At 49.3% G+C, this 25,223-nt stretch overlaps 9 protein-coding genes across 9 annotated transcripts; 5 read left to right on the top strand and 4 right to left on the bottom strand.

The window, feature by feature from the left end:
* Window positions 1-2,143: 2,143 nt before the first annotated feature.
* Window positions 2,144-4,624, top strand: P175DRAFT_0440890 (serine/threonine-protein kinase; the record flags this gene model as incomplete). Its single annotated transcript, XM_040894047.1, has 3 exons — window positions 2,144-2,314; window positions 2,374-3,117; window positions 3,197-4,624. 3 exons carry the CDS (start codon window positions 2,144-2,146, stop codon window positions 4,622-4,624), a joined length of 2,343 nt encoding a protein of 780 aa, XP_040750964.1.
* A 944-nt stretch (window positions 4,625-5,568) lies between these two features.
* P175DRAFT_0559130 (exosome non-catalytic core subunit RRP42) lies at window positions 5,569-7,017 on the top strand (the record flags this gene model as incomplete). The annotated part of the gene is made up of 3 exons (XM_040900894.1): window positions 5,569-6,107; window positions 6,143-6,310; window positions 6,379-7,017. Exons 1-3 carry the CDS (start codon window positions 5,754-5,756, stop codon window positions 7,015-7,017), a joined length of 1,161 nt encoding a protein of 386 aa, XP_040750963.1. The 5' UTR covers window positions 5,569-5,753.
* Window positions 7,018-7,136: 119 nt separating this feature from the next.
* On the bottom strand, window positions 7,137-8,344 carry P175DRAFT_0517814 (uncharacterized protein). Its single transcript, XM_040899008.1, has 2 exons — window positions 7,946-8,344; window positions 7,137-7,822 (listed from the first exon to the last, which is right to left on the bottom strand). Exons 1-2 carry the CDS (start codon window positions 8,318-8,320, stop codon window positions 7,391-7,393), a joined length of 807 nt encoding a protein of 268 aa, XP_040750962.1. The 5' UTR covers window positions 8,321-8,344; the 3' UTR covers window positions 7,137-7,390.
* A 766-nt stretch (window positions 8,345-9,110) lies between these two features.
* P175DRAFT_0510808 (uncharacterized protein) lies at window positions 9,111-10,049 on the top strand (the record flags this gene model as incomplete). Its single annotated transcript, XM_040898542.1, has 5 exons — window positions 9,111-9,138; window positions 9,551-9,582; window positions 9,635-9,793; window positions 9,870-9,964; window positions 10,025-10,049. 5 exons carry the CDS (start codon window positions 9,111-9,113, stop codon window positions 10,047-10,049), a joined length of 339 nt encoding a protein of 112 aa, XP_040750961.1.
* A 1,527-nt stretch (window positions 10,050-11,576) lies between these two features.
* On the top strand, window positions 11,577-13,523 carry P175DRAFT_0534014 (uncharacterized protein; the record flags this gene model as incomplete). Its single annotated transcript, XM_040900103.1, has 2 exons — window positions 11,577-12,120; window positions 12,205-13,523. The coding sequence occupies 2 exons, from the start codon at window positions 11,577-11,579 to the stop codon at window positions 13,521-13,523; spliced, it is 1,863 nt and encodes a 620-aa protein (XP_040750960.1).
* Window positions 13,524-14,324: 801 nt separating this feature from the next.
* On the bottom strand, window positions 14,325-16,036 carry P175DRAFT_0462595 (DNA-directed RNA polymerase II core subunit RPB3). Its single transcript, XM_040894794.1, has 3 exons — window positions 15,853-16,036; window positions 15,135-15,703; window positions 14,325-15,049 (listed from the first exon to the last, which is right to left on the bottom strand). Exons 1-3 carry the CDS (start codon window positions 15,904-15,906, stop codon window positions 14,656-14,658), a joined length of 1,017 nt encoding a protein of 338 aa, XP_040750959.1. The 5' UTR covers window positions 15,907-16,036; the 3' UTR covers window positions 14,325-14,655.
* A 1,019-nt stretch (window positions 16,037-17,055) lies between these two features.
* Window positions 17,056-17,631, bottom strand: P175DRAFT_0494687 (NUDIX hydrolase; the record flags this gene model as incomplete). Its single annotated transcript, XM_040896026.1, has 2 exons — window positions 17,056-17,483; window positions 17,580-17,631. 2 exons carry the CDS (start codon window positions 17,629-17,631, stop codon window positions 17,056-17,058), a joined length of 480 nt encoding a protein of 159 aa, XP_040750958.1.
* Window positions 17,632-20,739: 3,108 nt separating this feature from the next.
* On the top strand, window positions 20,740-22,883 carry P175DRAFT_0441917 (arginyltransferase; the record flags this gene model as incomplete). The annotated part of the gene is made up of 11 exons (XM_040894094.1): window positions 20,740-20,794; window positions 21,004-21,048; window positions 21,125-21,200; window positions 21,276-21,338; window positions 21,391-21,513; window positions 21,571-21,732; window positions 21,782-22,015; window positions 22,062-22,159; window positions 22,216-22,281; window positions 22,342-22,643; window positions 22,758-22,883. 11 exons carry the CDS (start codon window positions 20,740-20,742, stop codon window positions 22,881-22,883), a joined length of 1,350 nt encoding a protein of 449 aa, XP_040750957.1.
* A 388-nt stretch (window positions 22,884-23,271) lies between these two features.
* On the bottom strand, window positions 23,272-24,204 carry cbpA (putative calcineurin binding protein; the record flags this gene model as incomplete). The annotated part of the gene is made up of 1 exon (XM_040894082.1): window positions 23,272-24,204. The coding sequence occupies one exon, from the start codon at window positions 24,202-24,204 to the stop codon at window positions 23,272-23,274; it is 933 nt and encodes a 310-aa protein (XP_040750956.1).
* Window positions 24,205-25,223: the final 1,019 nt, after the last annotated feature.

Raw genomic sequence — 25,223 nt, 5'->3', positions numbered from 1 at the left:
TCTTTTCTCCCCTCTATCTCTACAGAGAGCTCAATGTCGACTTATAACCTGACCAACACCTGCCATCGTTATAACTGGCAGTGGAACGAACAGTCAAAAAGTTAGAAAGTCAGACCCTGCCCGCGTGGGCTCACTCCAAGGCAGGCCACACCTCGAAGAGCAGAATGAATCATTATTTCCAATTTCCCCTGTCCATCCTGGCTAGGGCCCGTCTAACGATCGCTAGAGGCCGGGGCCCATGTGGACTTCCCATTAAGGCTGGGCCTGGGTCCATCACGCGTCGAAAAGCGTGTGTACTGGAAAGCAAAGCCAGAGAGCAAGTGAGAGAGAGACGAAGGGTTTCTTCCTCCCAAAAGTTCATCCCAAAATTTCAGTCATGGATTGGGTTTCCAGCTTCTTAATTGATCTCTCTCAACCCCAGTGTCACAATCAAGATATACCGGTACTCCATACTATAGAAGGGTTGGCGTTAGGGCAGAAACACTCCACTTGACGGAGGGGGGGGAATTGCTTGAGTAAGAGTCTTTTTTTTATTATTTTTATTCTTCATTTCTTTTAATTACACAGGACTGAATTAGTTATAGTTATAGACAGGTGAAGTATGATTATGAATGATCCTCTAAATACATAAATTCACCAGCATGGTTGGTGCCTGGGGGATCCACTGAACTCCAACTTCCACTCCAGACCAAACGCACTTTGTATCACAATCCTTTCCAGCATCCAAAGTACATCCAATGCAAGATATATATCATATCCTTATATCTTCGTTTTTATATCAAGTCCAAGTAAACAATACTTTCTTCCTATGGTACGAACCCGGGATTTCCATGGGACGGAACCATCGATCTTCTTCCTTTGCTTTGGTGGAGTCTTATAAAAGGTGGCAATTATTCATATAATTAGACGACGACGACGACTACAGTCAAGTAAACATTTACTACTAGTTTTCCCCCTGGTGGTCAAATCAGAAATCACTGCTCAAATTACACGGGTTAGTCGCTCTCCTTTCCGACCTAAAATCCTGTAGTCCAGCTTAGTCTCTCTTTAGTTTCTCCGGCTCTCGACTTTCAATTCTGAACCGTTGCTTTGCTTTGCTTTGCTTTTCTCTACTCCGTACTCTCTCGACTTTGCTTCTTGACCACTCGTGTCCTCGTCATTCCTTCATTTAGATAGAGATTACCGACTGCCACTCTTTTGTTTTCTTCTTCTTCTTCTTCTTCTTCTTTCCTCCCTATTTTGGACTTTTCCTTCTGAATCTTCCAGAGAAATTGCTTGACTCTCTCTCTCTCTCTCTAGCACTGCTCTCCCTCTCTATTAAAACGAAGCCCTTTTCACCCCTCAATAATCCACCTGCATGGGTTTGAAATTAGATTTTTTGGGGGATTATTTTTTTGATTATTATTTATTTTATCATTATTATTGATCTGCAACACCGACCTTTTTTTTTTTCCCACAATTCCCTCCGTGGTCGACCGCCTCTTCACTTCGGTCTCCACGCATCCATTTCTCCTCCTGGCAAAGCTGTCATCGCGTCAGGGGCTTCGCTCACTTCCTTCACTCTCTTCCCCCCCCCCCCCCAAATCACCAGGTCAGCCTCTGTTCATCCCTTTCGTATAGTGGCAGTTCCCACCAAGTCGGGGCCCGCTTCTATCATTACTTTGATCCTTCTTGGATCACGTCCACTCCTTTGGGTCTTCCATCTAGCTTCCAGACACTCCGCTTCTTCCTCTTTCATCTCTCTCCCTCTCCCTCTCCTCCGTTTCCTTTGCTAGAGCTACATGACTACCCCCTTCCCCTCATCTTCCTTTCCATCTCTACCCAGTTTCTCCTCCAAATCATCCCTCACACCTTGACCTCATCCCTCCATGGGCAAAGCCGACTCCTTCGTCCTCCGCAGGCCTCACTTCGCTTGATTTTCGGATGATGAACACGTGGGTTTGTTGACTAGCTTCCGATAACTATTGGAAGTTCTCTATACAATCGTTCCCAAATCAATCCATTCTTTAGAGGGTGAGATCCGGCCCGTTCCATGGACCACGACCATTAGCTACCCCCATCAGCTAACCAATGTCTCTGTTTCTCCCTCTAGTCATCACAGCTCCCTTGGTTTCATCTGCTGGCAGAGCAAAGGAGAGTCAATATGACGGTCTGCTACGAACACCCCTCGCGCGGGGCTCTAACCCCGACCTCCACATCGTCTCTTTCGGAAAGATTTGAATTGATGAAAGAAGTTGGTGATGGGAGCTTTGGTAGCGTCGCTGTCGCCCGTGTACGGACAGCCGGCTCCAATGTTGCCCGCAGAGGCACTCTGGTAAGCGTCTTCATATGGCGAGGGGACGGCGAGTCACTAAACCCTTATCTTATGTTCAGGTTGCCATCAAAACAATGAAAAAGACATTCGACTCGCTAGCTCCATGTTTGGAGCTGCGGGAGGTCATCTTCCTCCGAACTCTACCGCCTCATCCTCATCTTGTCCCCGCCCTTGACATCTTCCTCGACCCGCTTACCCGCAAGTTGCACATCTGCATGGAGTACATGGATGGCAATCTTTATCAATTGATGAAGGCCCGCGATCATAAGCCCCTGGAGCAGAAGCACGTCAAGAGCATTCTCTACCAGATCTTGGCCGGTCTAGACCACATCCACGCCAACCACTTCTTCCACCGCGACATTAAGCCAGAGAATATCCTGGTATCTACAACGGCGCCTAATGACTCGACATTCAGCCGCTACTCTAACCTCGTTACTCCCCCCTCAACCCCTCCTACCTACACAGTCAAGATTGCCGACTTCGGCCTGGCTCGTGAGACCCACTCTAAACTCCCTTACACAACATACGTCTCTACACGATGGTACCGTGCACCAGAGGTTCTTCTGCGCGCGGGCGAGTACTCAGCACCCGTTGATATGTGGGCAGTGGGTGCTATGGCCGTCGAGATTGCAACCCTCAAGCCCCTTTTTCCCGGTGGTAATGAAGTTGACCAGGTCTGGCGCGTCTGTGAAATCATGGGAAGCCCGGGAAACTGGTATAGCAAGTCCGGTGCCAAAATCGGTGGTGGTGAGTGGCGTGATGGGTCTCGTCTGGCCCAAAAGCTGGGCTTCACTTTCCCCAAGGTATGTAATTTTCTTTTCTTCCCCCCCCCCCCCCCCCCCTTTCGACCGTCTATAAGAACTCGATCTAATAATATAATAGATGGCCCCTCACTCAATGGAGAGCATTCTGCCAGCTCCTCAATGGCCAGTGGCACTCAGCAATTTTGTAACCTGGTGCCTGATGTGGGATCCCAAGAACCGACCAACCTCTACTCAAGCAATGAACCATGAATACTTTGCAGATGCAGTGGACCCCCTACGGCCAAAGTCCTCCACAGCTCGCCTCTTGGGCCGCAAGCAATCGGACAGAAGTTTCAAGTCCCCAACCAGAGATTCAAATGATTCCCCCACTCTTGGATCCAAGCCTTCCTGGTTTAGAAGGTCCCTCATCGGCAGATCCGAGAGTCCTGCTCTTGCCTCGGAAATCGAGCAGCCTGCGAAGCCTACCCTAGTCTCGTACGATACAACAACAGAAGTACAGGCAAGCAAGACCAAACAAGTCATGAGTAAGCGTGCTACCTGGGCTCATGGAGCTCCCATGCCAATCCTCCCCTCAATTCGACCGGTTTCTCCTCTATCAAACGCAGTCACCGCGCAAGCCAACCCTCCTGCTCATGGAGATGTTAACAATGTGAACGCCAAGTCGAGCAAGAAGATTGGCCGACAACTTTCAGTGAACTCCCATGGCAACCACTATTCTGATATTCACCGTCAGGAGGCCGAGAGGGCGCTTAATGGCCTCGGGAGCAATACAAACACCATCCTCGGCCAGAAGGAGAGTTTCTTCTCTCATCTCCGGAAGCGAGCCCGTCGGCTATCAGGCCGAAACCAAACCAGCATGGGACATGACGATATTGAGGCTAATGCTGGCTGTATGCCTTGGTCAAATCGGTCGTCCTTGGCCTTGGATTCTGCCAACGTAAATGAGCCCAAACAGCCGTCGGATTTTTCAGAGTTGGACAAGGCTCTCCAAAATGTAAAATACTCTATTGACGCGACGGCCCTTGGCAATGTGCCCGTTAGCATCACTTCTCCGGTTGATGCCACCAAGCGCCAATCAATGCCCCAGGGATCTATTCGGTCCATGGGTGACAGCCCTGTCTCCACCAGCGGGACTGGCGGCCCTATCTCCAGTCGGACTAGACGTGCTCTCCAAGTGTCTAACTACCCTGTTCATCGTTATGAGACCCCTGAAGAGGAGGATGAGCTCTTGGACGAGGTGTTGCACTCTGCAAGCCGGGCTGCTAAGCGTCTAGCTCAGGCGCAAATGTCGGATTCGTCCTCAAACTACAGTCACACGTTGGCCAATGACAACTCTCAACCTCTTCCCAGCCCTTACCCTACTCCCTCTCCATCAGCCAAGTGTGACAGTGTCTCTTTTGGTAACCCAGATGCAACACCAAGCAGGATGTTACCACCCCCGGATGAGAAAGCGGATCGTTCGAGTCGACAGTGGCCTACTCCCCCATATGAGGAGCGCGACTGGATGAACCCAACGTCAAGCAACTTCTTGACGGGCTCTACTTAGAGGTAGATCCATCGCTTCCCAAGGCGTGGTGTATTTCCTTTCATGTTATCTGTTTTACAATCTTGTTTATACCTAATTGAAAAAAGGAAAACCTGGGGTGATCATGCACATACTGGCGATCTAACCGAGCAAGGCGTACAGGATACGGTGTTGATTTTTTTTTGTTGTTGTTTCCTTGACCGGAAGGGTTTGTTCCTTTTATCCTTTTTTTTCGACTATTCCCTCTCTTTTGCCTTTTGTTGTATAGGGCATGGATTAGCCCAGGTTATATTTCATTTGTTGGCTGTTCTTGTCTGCATACCCCAAAGGCCTTTTTTTTTTTTTTTTTTTTTTTTTAATAGATACAGTCGGCCTCGCAACTATTTTCGGCATGCTGTGTTTCTCTTCTCTCCTTCCTTGCATGTCATGCATATTATTACCCTTTATGTTCAACACCAACCGCGCCAGTCGCAGGTTTTTTTTTTTTATCGTTCTTTATATACATATATGTATCCTCCCTCACCTACCCCATTTCCTTTGTTGCAATGCTTTCGTCACCTATCCTTGTTTTCTACATCCCGAGCTTCTCTACCTTCGTTCTTACGTCGGCTGCAATATGGCAAGTGATGTGGCGTCAACATTCCAAAATTTCTTTCACCCTATGTACAATTTATTACCCGGATGGACAACTGGTGGCTGGTCCTGGACTCCGAACTCTTGTAATATACTGAATCTACTTTGGCGGAAACGCCGTCCATGTCTTGTTAATGGAAACAATATACCTAATTCTTCTATATAGATAGTGATCTCATGTAAATTGTAGAGAGGAAACCAGTTCGAAGTATGAAGCTGTAGATCGTTCCTTGGATTCTTAAAAAGGAGTGGAACAACAATGTTCCGCATACCGCAGAATTTCCCCATCCAGCTCTGCATTCAAGCAATCTTGGAAGTTTCACAAGATGAATAAAAGTTGTTGCAAGCTCTCTTTCTCTTAGAATATAGCATGAACAACCTGCTTTAGTGATGGTCAGCCTGTGATTCCACACACAACTGCTGCAATTTTGCACCAGACCCCTGATTCCGCCTACGAAACCCTCCCCATTCACATTCTTTTTTTTTTCTTCTCCCCTCTCTGCCTTCAATTATTTCAATGGCAGCCCAACGACAAGCCTCATCCGCCTCGCAAACCCCCCATCTCTCCCCCGCCGAACTCTCCTACCTCTACACCTCCCTCGGCCTCCCCGGAACCCCTATCCGCCCCGACGGCCGCTCCCCCACGCAATTCCGACCCCTCACAGCCGAAACCGACATCCTACCAGGCACGAATGGCAGCGCGCGCGTGGGCTTTGCAGATGGCACGCAGGCGATTGTCGGCGTCAAGGCGGAAGTCGAGAAGACAGCGCTGGGGGCGGACGCGCTGAGTCTGGCGCAGCGCATGTCGGTTGAGGAGTATGCGGAAACTCTCCAGAATGACGGGGACGAGTCGTCGTCCACGGGCGGTGCGGTCGGGGCGGGGGGGGCCACGGGTCGTGGGTGCAGATGTCGATTGAGATCCCTGGGTTTCGGGCGGATGATGCGTTGCCGGTGTTTTTGGCCGAGATGATGCGCGAGCCGTTGATTGAGTCGGTTTCGGCTGGGGAGATGGCTGGTGGGTTGAAGGGGAGGCTTGTGATCAATCGACGGTGGCATTGGAGGTTGCATCTTGTTGTAGGTTTCTTTTTTTTTTCTTTCTTTTTTTCTGTCTTAACCCAAACTAACTGGCGACACACACACAGGTTCTGCTACTTTCTCAACCACTCTCTTATCCTCTTCCCCTCCTCTCTCTCACCACACATCTCGCTCTCCTCTCAACAAAACTCCCCAAGCTCAAATCCAAGGGCGAGGAAGACCCGTTCTTCGACGACGACTGGAACGCCGCGGAATATCTTTACCCACGCCTCACAGCTCAGAGTCACCACCGCTCTATTCCTGGCCCCGCATCCCCGCTCCATAAAGTCCGTCCACCAGTAACGCTGCTCGTCATCTCCGTGGCGGAGAATGTGGTTTTCGATCCGAGCCGTGAGGAAATCGCCGTGGCGGATGCCGTGCTCGCCGTCTCGGTTGCATATGACAGCAACTCAGACCGACTCAAGTTACTTTCTATCCGCACAGTAGATCCGCCGTCTCGGCTTACGCAGCCGGGTGTCCCGACCTCGGAGAATGCGACTACCTTGGGCGCTGGGGGTGCGGGCGTGGCGGAGGAGTCGGTTGTGGTGAATCCGTCTACGGGGGAAGAGGAAGTGCCCGGTGTGTGGCGGCCAAGACGCGGGGGGGTGAAGCGGGCTACCATTGCGAGGATAGTCAAGATGGTGCTTGAGAAGGGAGGTGTTGGAGAGGAGGTTCTAGAAGGTCTCGAGGGAGTGCAGGTTGGATAAGCTAGTTCTTTTTCCGGAAGAGTCGTTTGCTGCTGCTGCGCTGTATTGCGCAATTCCACGCGTTCAAGTCTCTCCAGGCCCGGGCCAACCCATCGAATGGGAATGGGAATGGGAATGGGAATGGGAATTGGAATGATAAGTCATGATAGAATACAGAAATAATGAACTGTATATAGAAAATAATACAGAGACAACTGTGATAATGTTACACATGTACCATCTAATCTCTTTCCCAAGTCTAAGATCCCCTCCCGGGGCCTCCTTATCAGCTTCCCCAAATATACGTACTCCGCGCCTAGGATCCACGTAGAGAGAGATGCAAGACGCAAAAGACAGACAGACAGACAGACAGAGCAAGAGCAAGAGAAGAGAACTACCAAATCCCCAACCACTTCTTCACCGGCCTCTTCTTCCCCTCCCAGTCCACGTACTCGCCCGCATGCTCATTCTCATTCACATTCGCATTCACCCCCGCAGCAGAAGCGGCAGCCACGTCAACGGCAATCGGGCTCTGGTCATCAACGGCTTCCGCGCCCTTGGCCTCCTCAGCGGCATCCGGCTCCTCCAAGCCATGCGCAATTCGATACTGGCGTCTCTTCTCCGCATCCTCGATTCGGCGGTGTCGCTTCTCCCTTGTCTCCATGGAGGTATGCTGCACATGCATGCGGAGCACCGAGAGCGTCTGGGAGATTGTATCGATAGGATGGGAAAGCAGTGCCGACCAGGGAGGGAGCAAGTGAGCGAAGGGCGAGGTGCGTTTGAAGTTTGTACTGAAGGTGAATGTTGCCAGGGAAGTGAGGACACCCTGTTACGAAAAGAAAGGACTTGATTAGCTTCTTCTTCTTCTTCTTCTTCTTCTCTTCTTTTTCTTCCGCTGGGGAAAAAAAAATACTGCAAAATAACAAAGCAGAAAAAAAAAAAAACATACCATAGCAATCCAAATATGGATCCATCGATGCGTCAAAAACTTATACATCACCGTCCCCTCGGGCGGAAACATATGCGGATACTGTCTTGTCTTTTGCTCTTCCTGTTCCTTCTCGGAGAGCTTGGGCCCAGGGTAATTGACTACCTTGCCATTGCGGGTTTGGACCACGCGACGGGCAGGATGCGAGGGCGGGCGGAATTTGTCCGGCTGTGCGAGGACTCGCGGTTTCGAGTTGGGGTTTGTTGATGCGCATCGACGGGCGTTGGGACCAGATGTGGAGGTCGTCGTGTTGCGTGCGGCCGATAACGCGAGAAGTGTCCTGGTGGAGGGAATACCTCTGGGAAGGAGGAATCGAGGGATTGTCACGGGGGGCATTTTCTTTAGTTTTTGGTGAGGAAGGGGTCCCTCGAGCAAGTCAATCTAAGTTAAAAGAGACCCAGGAACTGGGGAAAAAAAATGTATGTAAAATTGAGGCTTTTCTGCCTTCCTTGTTCGGCGGTGATAGATGCACGTGACTCGCAAAGTATTGCCTGATTTTCCAGGTATGCGCAAGGGCAGGCTCGGGACGAATGACAGAACGCGGATTTACCATTACTTGTATTGTGATTGCAATTGTTAAAATACTGACTTTCCTGGATTGGGAAATCAACCAAATTCCAGTTTTCACTTCCCGGTTTTCACCAGGTGAATGCATTGTATGAGGTCATTCGACTCCTACTTCCAATACTGGGCACCTTGGTAATCAGGCGTATATAAAGTGAATCTTAGAGGCAAATGCAATATACTGTTCATCTTTACTATATATAAGAAAATATATCTGGTTACCTTTAAAGCAACCCTTGAAAATATACTCGTATCATTACCCACTCTGTACTACTAATTTGTCAGTCCCGGCACCGCCCGCTATGTGCTGAATCATCTTGCTTCTCATTGGCCCAAACCCAGATCACGGGAGGCGTCGGGCCAAGTCGAAAAGTTCCAAGGCTGCTCTACAAATAATTCTCTCGGTCGATCGCAAGTTTTTCTCCCTCTCTCTCTCTTTTTTCCGCCAGCTTGCGTTATTTCCTCTCTCTCGCTGTCCTCTGCCACTTTCTTTGCGATTCTATTTCGCTTGTACAGCCTATCTTTTACGCTTTCTTCATCTTTATTTTTATATATCTTCACAATGGGTAAAGACGCTGGTTTCGCTCCTGGTAAGCTCCCTCCCTGCCAATTTTTGTTCCTAGTTCTAGTGTCGGCGCGTTGCCAGTCACCCATCGCATGTCTGGACAGTACGGCGTTGGCTGGACATGGGATGAGCCTGCGGTGAATATGGAGGTGCAATTTTGCTCGTCCTGGTGTTGCAATTCCCCCAGCACAACACATCCTCTTTGTCTCAACACCTACACTCCTCCTCGAGATAAATTTCTTTCAACAAGAACCTCCACCTCTATTATCCTTCCCCCTTCGCATTCCACAAAGCAACAACTCTTTCAATCCCACTTCAATTGCACACCATGACCAGTTTCGACACCTTCTGTCTTCTCACCACCATTGACATGCGCGAGGCCGAGCTGGAAGCCGCGGAGAAAGCGAAACAGACCGCTAACATGCTGATTTCTCCAGGTGACTCCGCCAAGGGTGCTAAGCTCTTCCAGGTGAGTGCAACTACTCTGGAATTCCCCTACAACACGACTAATGTGATTTCAGACTCGTTGCGCTCAGTGCCACACCGTCGAGGCTAGCGGTCCCCACAAGGTCGGCCCTAACCTCCACGGTCTCTTCGGCCGCAAGACCGGTGAGGCTGCTGGCTACGCCTACACCGATGCCAACAAGCAGGCTGGTGTGACCTGGGATGAGACTTCTCTGGTGCGTTCCCCTCTCATTCCCTAGTTTATCCCTTGGTGCTTGGTTGGAAGATACTGACGTTTGGTTGCTCCTGCAGTTCGCCTACCTCGAGAACCCCAAGAAGTTCATCCCCGGTACCAAGATGGCCTTCGGTGGTCTCAAGAAGGGCAAGGAGAGGAACGACCTCATCACGTACGTGGATTTTACCTTTTGTTGGAGAGACTCTATAGCATGCTAACCTAATTTTGACAGTTACCTCAAGGAGAGCACTGCTTAGATTTCGATTAGATGACGAGATAAAAAGAAAATCCCCCCTGGCGTTTGTCGGTTCTGGCGAATGACAGGCGGGTGTTGTAACATTACTCTTTAGACCTGGTTTTGAGTGCGTCGGGACATTGTGGATATTTATAGAATCATGTTTCCTTCGCAGTCCTTGTCTACTTTTCCGATTCCCTCCAATTCCTTTGATGGTCATGTTTTCTTTCAGCTTTTGTATCATGGTTAACTTTCAGGTCGATCGGCCATAATGAATTAAGAGATCTCCTCTCGTGATTTTACTGCTTTCTCTATCTTGTCTTCTGTCACATGATCTTAGTCACGTGGATATCGCGATATCGGCCCTCGCCCGAGAATCTCCAGCCCTCCTCCGGCCACCCCGGAAAGAGTTCCTTCAGGATAGACTGCGGCGGGTGAAGTACCAGAGTACGAATAATGCACAGACAATCTGGCGGACGATCGATGCAGCCCGTGATCGTACGATAGGGTCGCCCAAACGGGAGAGCGTTCTTCAGCAAAGCATCCCGGCGACTCTAGCGACTTTAGCGACTCTAGCGATAGTCCAAGGCTGTTTCATGAGTCGCTGATATCCATTCATTTTGCGTCATGTCAAGTACGATGGAGCTGTGCGGAGCAGAACGGAGTTCTCCATACTTTACTACTACTGCTGCTGCTGCTACTAAAACGAAGATGGGAGCAGGTACTTTACAGTTTACTTAGCAGATACGCAACACGGCACATGACCCCTCTTGTTGCCTCCATTACATTGGCCCAGCCACCTTACAAGTTCGATTTCCCTTCCCTTTCCCCCCCCCCCTCCCCTCCTCTTTCTCTCCGGCTCTTTTCCAGTTACTATTATTTAGTGCTTGAGGAGGAACTGAGTGACTGACGTTGTCAAGTCAAGTCAAAACGATCGAATCTATGCGAGGGGCTTTTCTTCGCTCTTTGACACACACACATACACACACTTGCTCGCGGCACTGCGCTGCGTTGTCGCTACCTCTCTCTCCTCCCGCTCTCTCTCTCTCTCTCGTCCTGGATTGATGAACTTCCTCCGTGCCAAACAAACTAACTACTATTGAACTGCTACTCCAAGCTTCTTCGAGATACAGAGACCCTATATATACTGTTTAATAAAATCTGCCTTGTAACTCCTCCTCCTCCTCCCGTATCTTGTCGCAACCTTGTTAGTCGCGCCATCCTCAGGCATCAAAAGGCTGCCTTGTCCCTCGTCTCCATCTTCTGTTTTCTCTTTCTCTCTCTACCTCTTCATCATCAGCTATCTTCATCATTTATTTTTCTCGCTCTTATTGGATTCCTGATCTTCCCGCATTTTCCCCCTCCCCTCGTCTCGTCTCTACTCTACTAGTTCCTCATACATTAGCGCCCTTGCGACGGACTCTCTTATCCCTACCCTCCCCTTCTTAAACCACCCATCACGGCGGTTTAGAGTGGACTCCTGGGGGCTTATCCTGGACTGGAACTGGCCCTACAATATCGCTATCGCTTGTGCGAAACGCCGTCCACTATGTTGGACGAGCTGGACAATGTCTTCGATGACCATCCGTCATTGGATGCGTCGCTCGAGGACTTCGAGAACAACAGCAATCCCCATCGTTCACCCATCTTTGGTCTCCCTTCCCAACACTCAGGATTTAGGTCAGAGGAGTCGGATGGTGAGGAAGAAGAGAATACCCCCACCAGTGAGCGTTGGTCGCCTCCAGGCTTTCGAAGGTATGACCATGTTCCAGGAAGTGGCTGGTACCGACACCAACCCTACCTGCGCAACGTCGACCAGGGCCGGTTGGGCCTGAAACCGACCGTAGGACTCAGCCCATCGCAGTCGCGCGAACCTAGCCCGCAATATGAGGATGCGCTGGAAGTTCCTGTTGTCGGTGACCGCAGTCTCTCCGCTGACACTGGGGATCTCACTCTCGCTGCCAATGTACCCTTGCCCCCCGAGGCCGATTCACCACCCAAGGGCCGGTCGCCCAGTCCCGCTCGAGCGCCTCACAGGCTTAACCCTGATACCGAGGGATTGGACTTTAGGTCGGAGAATAACATAAGCAATTGTAGGCTTTTCTTGGTTTGATACCCTGTCCAGCTTGCTGGCGCGGGATACTAACAGCTGGACCTTTTTTTTTTTTTATTTGAAGATATCCGGTTCGCTGTGCGCGCAGAAGTTCAACACCGGGAACCTTTTGTCGCATTATTTGGTTACTTGCGATCAAAGCTCGATCGCATTACTAGCTCCAAGTCCAACACCACCCTATCCGTCCTTATCGTCCTAATGTCCATCACATTCATGCGCGCGCTGTTTATGCCCGGTATCCCGCAAGCGATTCCAGACCTTGTCAAGCTCTCAAGCTTTGCGCGCTCCTTTGAACCGCTCATCTACTACTCCGAGAATGGTGTGCAGCAGATTGGAACCCTACAAGAGACCGGTGTTGCTGTCTGGGATCTGAGTGAGTCGGTTCGTGGGACCAATATGACCAGTGCGCCCATTATTGTACGCCAGCTGGACGAGCTGTCCGAATCGCTCAAGTCGCTATCGTTGGAACTGACGCGCTTTTTCGCCAATGTCGACTCAGATGTTGACTCGATTTTAATCGTTATGGATTGGGCTAAGCGCGAGCTAGAGACCTTGTCGTCGCAACCCCCGAGCACCCTTCCGTCTATTATGTTTGACAATTTGCATGAAATGCTGTCGCGACTCGGCAATCTCGAACGGGTTACCGTCCCTAGCGGTGAAGCAACCAGCACCGAGCTTGCCAGTACTCCTACCACATTTGGAACCATTGTAACGACCATCTTTGGACAGACCTCGGCGCAGCGCACCCGATCCACGCTCACACGAACCTTTACCGAGTTTCTATCCGTGCTTGAGGAATCGATCAACAGCGAACTGACCCACTCGACCGCGCTATTCGCGCTATTCGAATCCATCGACCGGCAGTTCCTGAACCTGCAGCGAACTGTGGTTCGCGAATCCGACGCACAGGAGCGCGCTGAAGGCGAAATGCTCAGTTCCTTGTGGACGCGCGTACTTGGCCCTGATGCCGCTGTGATGCGCAAGTACGAAAAGAACAAGCGCCTGCTCGCCAACGTACGCAGTCGCACTGTCGCAAACAAGCACCTCCTCATGGACCACCGAGGGCGCCTCTTAACTCTCAAGGTCAATCTCGAGACACTGCGTCGCAAACTCGTCAGTCCGCTAGTCCGGCGCAACGACTCAGTGAGCTTCTCTGGCGCTATCGAAACAGGGGGGAACGGCCGGACACTGGGACCAGTAGATGCCGTAATTGAAGGACAGATCCGCGGCCTAGAAGGCAGCTATGAGTATCTTCGCTCTGTGCGGGAGAAGCAAAAGGCCAAACTCATGGAGATGGTATATGGAGCTGGGCGCAAAATGCCGTCGAATCCGCTACTTTCAGACAGCCCAGATGATGCGGGTGCGGCAATGGACAACATCTAGGGGGACATTCTTGCTCTCTTCTTCTCTTTCAACCTCGACGACGTCGCACAGCCTTCTTCCTCATCCTCTTCCTCATCTAGAATGGTTACCTCGGGTACTTTTTACTCTCCTGGGACGGGGGCTCTATTGCATCGCATCATACATCGGTTCCCGGCGTTCTCGTCTCTTCAGGTCTGGTCTACTCGCACTCTGGTGTTAAGGTCGTTCATGCTACACTACACCTAGGCAGTTACGGAGTTCTGGCTCGTTGCTTCCATGCATCTCACGCCGGGTTAAAGGTTAAAAGGTTAACGTCGTCGCTTTTCTTTTCTTCTTTCCTTCATCCATCCATCCAGCATTGCGGTACAAGGCGAACGTGAGGCAAAGGCAAAGGCAAAGGCAAAAGCGATAGACATCGGCCTTCTTTCTACACTTTTGTTTTCTTTTTCGTGGTTTATTGTTGTTTTATTTCGCTATGCAAGAACATACCAGGAAAAAAGAAGAGGAAGTAAGTAAGCTTTCTCTCAACCCTTCTTCTTCTTCTTCTTCTTCTTCTTCTTCTTCTTCCTCTTGATCTTCTTGCTTTTTTTTAACCCCTAGTTTTGACTTGACTTGACTTGACTTGACTTGTTCATATTCTTTTATTTACTGGGTTCATGTCTCCTCGTTTCATTTCATTTCATTGGCATACGGTATGCGGTGTATGGTATCGGTATCGGTATCGTCCTATATCAAATAATGGATCAATCTCTTACAGTTGTTGAATCGTAGGTACGTTTCTTTCTCTGTAGTAAAGTAGTAAATAAAGTAACCCCGGAAAAGAAAAAAAAAAAAAAAAAAAAAAAAAAAAGAGTTCAGACAAGGTAAGTAGTAGTAAAACCGCGCTTGAGCATAACATAACATGAATAAATAACCTCCTGAACTCCACGAATGCTGGGTGAAAAAATCGGCATCCTGATCGAATCCTCACTCGAGTTCTTTTCTGTTGCCTTGGTCTTTTTGTACAAATCCTTTCCTTTCCTTTCCTTTCCTTTCTTCTTGTCTTGTCTTACATGCAGACCTGATACAATCCAATCCAATCCAATCGAGACCAAAAAAGAGACGAAGAAGATGGATAGGTGAAAGAAAGAAAGGAGAAAAGAGTTAAAAAAAGTTAAAATCCATAGCCTCCCCCATAAGGCGTCGCGCCGTAAGGAGTCGCCGCGGACGCACCCCAAGCACTCGTGCCTCCGTTCGCATACGCCGTGAACCCTCCGTCGATACCCTCGGGCGGCTCGTAGGCGTCTGGGCTCCGCACGCCCATCATATCTTCATCGTCGCCGCCCATGGCGCCGTTGCGGTCGCCGCCTTCGCCGGTCCCGGAGAGAGCGGAGATCACGGAGGCGAGCTTCCGTTGGAGCACGACGATGCCTTGCTGGATGATCATGTCGGGGTCGAGATTGCCAATGCTCTCGACATCGATGTAGAAGTTGTTCGGTTGGGCGTCGTAGTCGAAGGGTTGGTCGGCAGGGACAGCATGTTCCCAGGCTGCATTTTGGGAGATGGGCCTGGGGCAGGTCAAGAGAAAATTAGCACATTAGACTTTCCCTCCTTTTACTATGTAAAGGCAACCGAAAAGAAAAGGGAACATACCACTCCTTAATCGGATCCTCCTCATACCAATAATCCACATGCCTCAAATTATTATGCGGATCATACTCAAACCCCACGGCCGCGGTAGGCGCCCACTTGGCATGCTCCTTTGCAATCCCCTTCTTGGCAATACAAGTCATCTTCAACTCCTGTCCACGCCTCAGCTTACAAATCAGCGGTCCCTTGCCCTCGGAATCCGTGATCACCGGGTTCCCAACCCATTCGTTCGCCCTCTCCCCCGCGATAACCAGATCCCGAGCATACACACGCATGATCTCGTCGCCCGTACAGCGCGCATGCAAGGAAAGAGTCACGCTGCAGCGCGCGCAATGGTCCTCGCACTCGCAGTCGCGCGTGTACTCGACGTCTTGGTCGCAGTTCTTCGAGTTCAAGGGGATCAACCCGAGTCGGTGCGCGAGCATTTCATCGGGGAGGACGGAGGTGTTTTTTTCGACTTCGACGAGGTCGATGGCCATCGTGGGGATTTCGGCTAGCATCACGCGGCGGAGGGAGTTGGCGAAGGCGAGGTCGACGGAGGTGAGTTTGAAGTCGACTCGGTAGGGTTCAGCCTTTTTTTTTCCTTGATTAGTTTCTCTCTTTTTTTTTTTTTTTTTTTCTTTTTCTGGATGCATGGAAATAAAAAGATCTGTTGATTGATTGATTGATTGATTGATTGATTGCATTTCAGGATCTTGTGTAGGAAAAGGTTCTCTCTCACCTCGCGCACTGTAACTTGAGGCCCCGTGGGCTCGATGTCCATCTCGTAATCCATTCCGGCAGTGATGAGGCCCTGCCTCGATGTAAATGAATTTAAACGGAAACGAAAAAGAAAAAGAAAAAAAATCGATCTAGAGTGATTCAGTAAGACACGAAGGGGATGAGGAAGTTCAACGTGAGATGAGAATCTGAACTCTGGCGGCGCGGCCATGCGGCGTGTTGAAGTCTCGATGGAGGTTCTACGCTTTGCCTAATTGGGTAGCTCTTCCTTCACGCTGCATGAATGGACATATAATAATATATATGCTTGACTAGTTAGTAGCTTAATACCTCGACTAACTAGGTACTTTCTTATCAAGTCTATAATCTATCTGATGGATACTGGATTATTTTTACTAGTGGCTCTAGGGAGCATATTTATGTTATTATCAAACTCTTGAATACCGGCCAATCTATCGCGCTACCACACTAGACTACATCTAAACCAAATATCAAAAGTTATTACAGCAGATGAAGAGGATGAATGTTTGTTTGTTCGTTCTTTCGTTCTTTCTCGATCCAGATGTCTAAGAGAATTTGAACCATCACTTTCCAGTCAGGCTGTTCTGGACAAGACAGCTACAGTAAAACGACTGTTGCGTGGTGCAGTAGCAGTAGCAGTTGCGGTATATAAGCCGTAGTTTCGAGTAAATGAAAGCGATCCCTCATTAAAGATCAGGTGTAAGTTGATCTAGTATCCAGTAACCAATGCTCTGATCCAAATCATGCTTGTGCGACATCAAGAACTTTTCTCCGTCCATTTGCAACAATGCCGCTAGACCATGCTCCTTTAGCTTTCTATGATGACGCAACATTGAAATCTATAGATGTAAGTGCGTCAAAGCCAGTGTCATGCAAAAAAAGCCATCAAGCCACCAACCGATTGTGCGATGATAATAGGACACTCAAAACACCAGAAGAAGCACACCCAACCAGCCAGAACACACGAAATATGAGTAAATGCAAGAGATAAAACCAGGGGAAGCAAAAATCTTTTCTTTTAGGGGAGGATCATGTCAAGTCGTAAAGGGGGAGACCAGAAACCCAGTGGTAATGAAACACCACGTGAGGAGGGGGGCGGAAATGTCAGGAGGTAAAAATAAGAGTATAAGGTAAAGTAGGGAGAGAAAAAGAAAAGAAAAGAAAAGAAAAAAAGAGGCAATCGCTATCTCTTCACAGAACTGCGATTTAATGCCTCCAAGAGCTCTGGACGACAGGCCAGAGCTGCTGCAGCTTGGGTGTAGTTCACCCATTGCCGCTTCCGCTTGTGCATCTCGGGCCACCGGTCCTCCTCCCGGTCCACGGCAACCTCGAAAAACTGATATGAAGCCTTGGGTGCCGTGGCCGTCAGCAATGTGGACGGCCGCATATCCGGAATTATTCCCAGATCTTTGAGCACCGTGCATATTACGCCAGCTTCTTCCCAGGCCTCTCTGCAAGCAGCTTGCTGGGCACTTCCCTCGTCGGTCTCCCACCCACCCTTGGGAAGCACCCATCCACCTCGCCCGGAGGACTGGATCATCAGAACCAAGCTTTTGTCTGCGGAAAGCGGGACTACACCCGCCACGAGCCGTTCACCCTTTGGTCCGTAGCCTAGACAGAGGCCAAGGTCAGTTTCGCTTCAGAAAAGTAGGGGCTAAATGCGGTCCAAGCATCCGGAGGAGACAGCTAAGGAAAGAAGGCACTCACGTTGGTTTTTTCGCCCTACGCGGGACTCCATTGAACGAACCTGGTCCACCATCTTGGACCGGTGTGGAAAATGTGAAGAAGAAACCCGTTGGGAGAACACCTCTGAGGAAAATAAAGGGATATGAAGAAGAGATCGATGAATTGGTGAGATGCAGCAGTAGCTGTATTCCACGCGACAATGATTATAAAGAAGGAAAAGGTGGCCGAGTGGAGGCAGACGACACTATATAAAGTATAGAGGACGGTTTCCCAGAGGCGGAAACTTCCAAACGACGAGTTTCTGGAGGAGAAGAGGATCCAGCTGGAAGAGGGGGGTGGATAAGGAGCTGATTCACAACCCGTCAAGGTTTCTTTTTTTTTTTTTTTTTCTCCCTTCCTAGGGTTGGTAAAGTAAAGCGGCGGAGGAGGAAAGGTAGAGAAATTTTCGGGGGTAGTAAAAATGGAAAGAAAGTATAGGAAAACTAGGTATTCCCGTTCACTCCCGTGGCGGACGGGAACCTCGAAGGAGACGTGAGGATAACAACAGACATGGTAATGGAAAGGATAGCATAGAAATAGGGGAGAGGGGGGGGGGGGAGGGGGGAGGATAGGAGGAGAAGAAGAACGGAGGGGAGGCGAGAGGACGGACGGAGACAGACAGAGACAGCTTGGGAATCATAATGGGCGGCGCGGTCCGGCAAAGAAGTTTAGGGTCATTCATTATTCTTTTCTGTCTCGTCCGGAGTGGACTTGATGCGATACCGTATTATTAGCCAAGATGGCTGTGTATAGCAAGTTGTAATACCATGACGTGACACGATCTTATTACACTCCGGTTGTACTTTTTTATACCACTCTATCCTACGTAAGTCCAGGACACCTCAGTAGTCGCAGCAGGAGGAGTATCCTTTCTGAATATTATAATCAAGGTAATAATTCTCACTCTTATATTATTCACCTCGACAGTCTACAATCACCCAGAACACAAAGGTATTACAGAAATACAACTGGTGGTGCATTTACGGCCCTTTTGGTTCCACAGTAACTGCTAAACCCAAGGAAGCAGAAACCAGCCTGGACTCTCTTAATAAATCCCACACAAATGGAATGTGGACACTGGACATCTCCAACTTTAGCAGTCTCATTACTCGTGCACGGATTAATATTGGAAATTTAACTCCATCCAATTCAGCTCTAAAATCGAACTATACTGCCCTGCTTCATAGATAGACTGTGATTCATCCCCGATATGGCCGAAAGAAAGAACGATGTCGCCTATAGTAAGAAGAGCTTAGGGCTATACAGTACAACCAATTGTCATTCTACTACCTAGGCAAATAATTTCTTCTCGTTAACGACATTATGCTGATTAATATTAAGCATTTTACTAACGAACTAACTAACCTACGATCTGTATGGCGAAAACAGGCAAACGGCTTGGTTCAGTGGACCAACGATGCTAGATGCGGTAGACGGATGGACCCTTTACCCTCTTTTCTCTCCGGAATAGGGTCATGATTATTTCAATAGCTTCTTACTCGACCTCGGCAGGGCGAAGGTACGTACGCAGCCTTGGTACGTAGGGAATCTCGGACTGTGTACTCGGTATTAAGAATGGATCAAGGTGGAACAGGTCAACGAGTCTCAGACCAATTTCCTCTCCGGTTCTAGGTACCAGATCTCCAAGATCCGTCTTTGAATTACTGATTTAGTACTCCGTAGAATTACTGTGGAATTCTTGTCCACTTTTTTTTAAAAAAAAAAATACCTAGGTAACCAACTTCGATCGGTGAAGAATAATGTGCTTGGACCTTTCTTGCGGCTGGTCATAAATTCAAGTATCAAACTTTATTGTCTGCAGTACTACTAGTAGTAGTAGTACGGAGTTAACCTGGAGAAGCTACCAGTGTTTTGTTTTCTTTTCTTTTTTTTTTTTTCTTGTCCTTGAAAACAAGCTAGACAAGCTATAGATTGGATACCAAAACACAAATGCATACTGCATACTAAGATTCTCGGGTCAGTTACTTGAGCAACAGTGTCATCGCAGAAAAAAAAAAAAAAAAAAAAAAGGTTGATCAATGCGGGGCACAGGCACCATACTCTGGTATACTCTACTCCGTAGGTATATAAGTACACGAGTATCACAGTATCACTATGATTATCTTTGCAAGGGAAAATAAAGGCAGTGTGGCGCAATCAACATACCATCCCATCCCCTTGTAACCCGAATATTCCAATGCAAGTAAAGGCACTTGCAATGCAGAGATGTTCAAAGAAGACAAGACATGTCCACTGTAATGAACCATGGGGTCGATCAGAGCGTTGGTATTGCTCAGCTTATGCTGTGGCTAGCTGCAGAGGACTGGGACTAGAGACAGCAGGGATGCACATAAGATTAGTGGTGGCTCAAGAGAGAGGAGGGGGAAATTTGGGAAGCTGGGAAATGTTCTGGTGGCGATTGGATCGAGACGCGACAACACAGCAAAGATCTGTAGTGGTGCGGATCCTCCCTGGGTAAGATGCTAACTCCTTAATTATCCTACATATCGGATATCCATATACTTAGCGAATGCTATGCTTGGACGTTGCGGATTTGCGCTGCACGTGATGCAATTGGTCTGGGGACTGGGGGGAAAAAGAAAAAAAAAAGAAAAACACTTTTAACTACGCAACGGGATGGAGCAGTAGTCTCTACTAGTAGAGTAATAAAGCACTCTAATGGTAGATTTTGTAGGATCAGAATCATGAGAGAACCCGATTGTTTGTGCGAGGAATTAGAGAGCGAGGGAACCTTCCCTTTCCAGCGATATACCCTGTCAAGTCAGGAAACTTCTTCCCTTCCCAAGTAAGGTCCTGGAAACATCCATACAGGTATTGTCATGGATGTCTTCCATACCACCATGGACAATACAATACGTCCAGTTGAGGATGGACACTATGGAAGCACAGGGATAGAGAGATTAGACCAGGATAAGTCCTCTTCTAGAAGCATCCTGCACCGGGGAGGTTGTTAGCTGATGGTTACTATATGATACTCCAGGTCTGTCCGACTTGAATCGATTTAGTTTTCTTTCTTTTCCGCCTTGAGCGCTGACAATCATTCATCTCCAGATTTCTTTTTCATTTCGGGTTTTTCCCGTCTCCAACTTCTTCCCAAACAAACAAATTTCATCCATCCACGATGGAATCGGTTGATGCTGAACGTGCAAGGAAGCTGTCCCTCTTCCGACCTCTTGGTGAGTAACCAGTCAGAAGAGATCACTTTTCCCCGTGCAATGAGGATTGGCCCTCGTTGATTTCATTCTGCCCCTCCATCTCAAGTTTCCCTTACGATTTTACCCCTCGTTGTTATTGAGTTTTTTCTTTTCTCGCTTCTTCCGCATCCAATCCAAATCCATCGCCTTCCGATCATTGACAACCCTCCATGACTAATGCCATAATTCAGGTTACCAACGCAGTTCTTGTGGTTACTGTAAATCAGCTCTTGGAAGTCAGTCTTTGTAGCCCCACCTCTCAATCATCATATTCCGATCCACGATGGTGAACTAAACTGGTGTCCCTCGTAGGTGCTGCCTACTACACTAGCTCCGTCTCAGTGCGTCCCGGACACTATGAAGACCTCGTCAACCGGGGATGGAGAAGGTATGACACGCTCCGCAGCCTGCACAACTGACTGGTGCTTGGTATGGCGATTTCGGATCTCTGACCTCCATCCAGGTCGGGAACGCTGTACTACAAGCAGAATCTGCAGCGATCATGTTGCCCTCACTATACCATGAGGTGTGTCGGCTCGGACCATCCACTTTGCATTCCGTCGTACTGACCAGTCCAGACTTGCGGCGTCCGCCTACCATCCAAGAAGAGATCAACGGAAGGCCATCAATCGCTGGAACAAGTTTGTTCTTGGTCCGGAGTACATTCGCCGGGCAGCCTACCTCTGTCCGAAAACGAGAGAGTACGTGCGTGGTGTATCAAGGTTTCTCGAACAATGATGAAGCTCACCATTGCGCAGAGAGAAAAGGCATCGCAAGCGCAATTTCGACCTTCTCGCAGCCGTCCACGAATCTGAATACGGCAATATCAAGCGTCCCATTGACCCAAAGACCAAGAGACCTTTGGAGCCAGCTCATCGGTTCGAGATCAACATAGAAGGCGACACCGTCTCCCAGGCGAAGTATGGGCAACCCCGTATTATACCAATTCCCCTTCTTAACGGCGCATAGATTCGACCTCTTCGTCAAGTACCAAACTACGGTCCACAAAGAAGATGTCTCCCAATGGCAAACAAAAGACTTTAAGCGTTTCCTCTGTTCCGGCCTGAAACGGTCCCAACCAGATGCCAAAGCCGGAGAGCGCCGATCAGGTTCCTGGCACCAGTGCTATCGACTAGATGGAAAACTCATCGCCGTTGCAGTGTTGGATCTGATGCCAAACGGCGTTAGCTCTGTTTACATCTTGTAAGACTGCTTTTCCCTGACTATCAACTCCATCTGACAAACGAAGCTATGACCCAGAATATGAGCAGTGGGAATTCGGGAAACTCAGCGCGATGAGGGAAATAGCCATGGCAATCGAGGAAGGATACCAGTACTACTACATGGGTAAGGAACCGCAGTCCCGGGACACCAACTGAAAAATCGAATGTTAATCTTCCCAGGATACTATATCCACTCTTGCCAGAAAATGCGCTACAAGGGCTCATTCCGTCCCCAGTACATCCTAGGTCCGTCTCCTCTCCATCCCAACGCATCCCAAGGCCTCGGAAATACTCTAACCAAACTAGACCCCGAAAGTTACACCTGGGACCCCCTGGACGACGAACTCACCAAGAAACTCGACCACACACCCTACGTCTCACTCTCACGCGACCGAAAACTAGCTGCCGCTGATACGAGCACCCAAGGCGCAGTAGCCGGGTCAGCCGGAACCAGCGCGGAAGCCAAGGCTGACGAGGAGATCAACGACGTAGACGTCTCCCTATTCGACTTGCACATGCCCGGGGTCATGACATTAGATGAAATCAAGTCGTCCCTGGATTTGGATAATTGGCTATTACTAGTTCATGGGTCATTCGTCAATATGAATGTAAGTTTTCTCATCTGTTGGCTCTTCGGTCTTATTCAGCCTAGAAGCAAACCAAATAAATAATGATGATGATGATGATGAGGAGAGAGAATAACTGATATACTTTTTTGGTAGGATCTGGTTGGATGGGAAACTATGCCTATTGATGATCCGCAGTCAGTCAAGGGGATTGTGGCTGAATTGGCTGCAACATTGGGCCCTACTGTTGTTCGCGATAGTGCCGTTGTGCTGTTTGACTAATTTTACTTGACTACTGAGTAGGTTGGGGTCCGAAGAGTATTGCTAGATGTGGGGGGGTTCATGCTCAACACTCCGAATGAAGGAGGAGATTGTCATTCTTTACTATGTACTAGGACGAATGTCTCTATGTAGACGGTCTGAGAATAAGTATCAAGCCACCCCCAATGCGTCATAACCATTGCAGTTTAATGCCCAAGAACCCATTTTGCCCACAACGCCTTCCGTGACTGTAAGAAGAGTAGTAAAGCCAAATAAACAAGAACGTCACAGCCACAGGAAAGCACCTCAACATAAGAATATCCCCAATATATGCAAGACACAGATCCAAGCGCTAAATTACAGTAGTAGTCCACCAAGAAAGATATGCAAAAAGCAAGGAAAGCGAAAACTAAGCCATCAGCTCGACAGGGGGCCGCGCCGTCTTGGGAGGCATCTGGCGTATGGACGTCTCAATGGGACTGACTTCGACATCCACATCCATGTCATCGAACGAGGCGCTAGTATCCTCTACCAGCACAGCAGGGAGGTTGGGGCTGCTTCCGTGCTCCTCTGGGTTATAGATGAGGGTGCTGCTTCTGCTGCGCTGCTGGGAGATGGGCGCAGCAGCTAGAGGCCAGCTGGGGGTCCTCTTATCGGAGGAAAGAGACATGGGGGTGTCCGGGTCCGGGTGCGGGGTGAGTTCGCAGGCCGGGAGAGGGCCGGCGGCGGCGTGGTGGTGGTGGTGGTGGTGGTGGTGGTGGTGGTGGTCGGTGTTGAGCTTGGAGAGGGCCTGAGCGAGATCGCTTGCGTGAACTTCCCTGTTTGGGGGGTCCTCGGGGCGAAGGACCCAGCCGGCGGGGGGGCTAGGCGGGGGACTGATGAAGAAGAGCTTGTCCACTTGGGGGGCTGCGAGGAGCTTGGGGCCCGCGTCGGAGTCGATGATCGGGGTTGGTTCGCCAAAGTAGATCTTGGTGCGGACGGAGCCGCGATTGAGGAGGGTTTCGCCGTCGAGAAGCTGGCGGACGCGGATGGCGTCCGCTTCCGAGAGGAAGGAGCAGACGATGCGGCGGAAGGATGGGAGTGGCGAGAAGGAGTTGAGACGCGCGGTGGACTCGATGTGGCTGCGAATGGCCGCGAGGGAAGACGGTTGGAAGAGATAGAGGTCGTGCAGGTCGGTGATCAGGAGGGTGTTGGATGGGGGGGTTGGTTGCGAGAGGGGTGGGAGATTCGATAGATCCAGAGATAACACTGGTCGGGGGGAAGAGGAGTGCGAGGAGCGGCTGGCGTGGAAGGAGGGAGATGAGGGGAAAGATTGCGGAGGAGATGGAGTGGATCCGGTCATTTTGTGAAGAGTAGCAGGATTGATTTCTGGGAGCTGAGGATGAGGTGCGAGGATGAGAGAACGAATGAAGAAGAGGAGGTGAAAAGGAGAGAGAGAGAGAGAGAGAGAGACGGATATAATAACTATCGCCACTAGAGATGATCCGGGAATTGGGATGCACCTCACGTTTCAGATGCCGTCAGGAGAGAAACGCTGGTACTAATTGATTCGATCTTGAAAGCCTATTTGCAGAGACAAAGACGACAACGAGGTTATAATTTATACTATACCCAGGTAGCAAATGTCTGATCCGTCTTCGTCCCTGGCGAGGCGCAGCAACGCCTCTTTGTGCTGCTCGCGGTGGACTGCACTGCCTTGCTGAGCCTATGGGACGGACGCTTTAATTTTCTTTTTCTTTTTTTTTTTCTTTGAGCAGTCATGATGATGATGAAGTCTACCTTGCTGATCGAAGAAGAGACCATTTGATTTTCTCTCCCCCAAGGCTTGCTCCGGACCTGTATACCTAGCTATACATGAAGTTCTGTTGCCACGATCTCAAAGATTCGCTGATTTGTGAGGAATTCTGACCAATTATGAATTATTTAACTAACGAATCGTTCACTAATAATTAAAGGTGAATTAAGATTCAATCCAATTCAATAATTATGGCATGTTTCATCCAGTTACTCTACTATACAGTTGTCCTGTCTAGAACCAAATAATTATAGATCGTCTTCAACGCACCAGATAGGCAGCACCATAAACCAAAGATAATTCGGCTATCCTAGATTTCTATCTAGAGATCCAGAGTACGGAGTACATAACTAACTAGTTTGTTTCGTTGCTGGCTGACGAAGTACTCCATAATTGCTCCATCAAGCTCCGCCTCTACAGTGGAGGTCAAAACCAAGAGCTTGGGAATTGGAAAAGAGTCAAAAGACACAAGCGCAGGATCTCCGCACAGGTCAGAGAGAGTTGTGTGTTTAATATTGTGGCTGATACATCTTCTCACTCCTGGGCTCCATCCATACCGTTGACCC

This window comes from Aspergillus ochraceoroseus, assembly GCF_002846915.1.
Source record: "Aspergillus ochraceoroseus IBT 24754 chromosome Unknown P175scaffold_6, whole genome shotgun sequence".
NCBI classification, from domain to species: domain Eukaryota; kingdom Fungi; phylum Ascomycota; class Eurotiomycetes; order Eurotiales; family Aspergillaceae; genus Aspergillus; species Aspergillus ochraceoroseus.
This window is presented reverse-complemented; position numbering and strand designations above follow the sequence as displayed.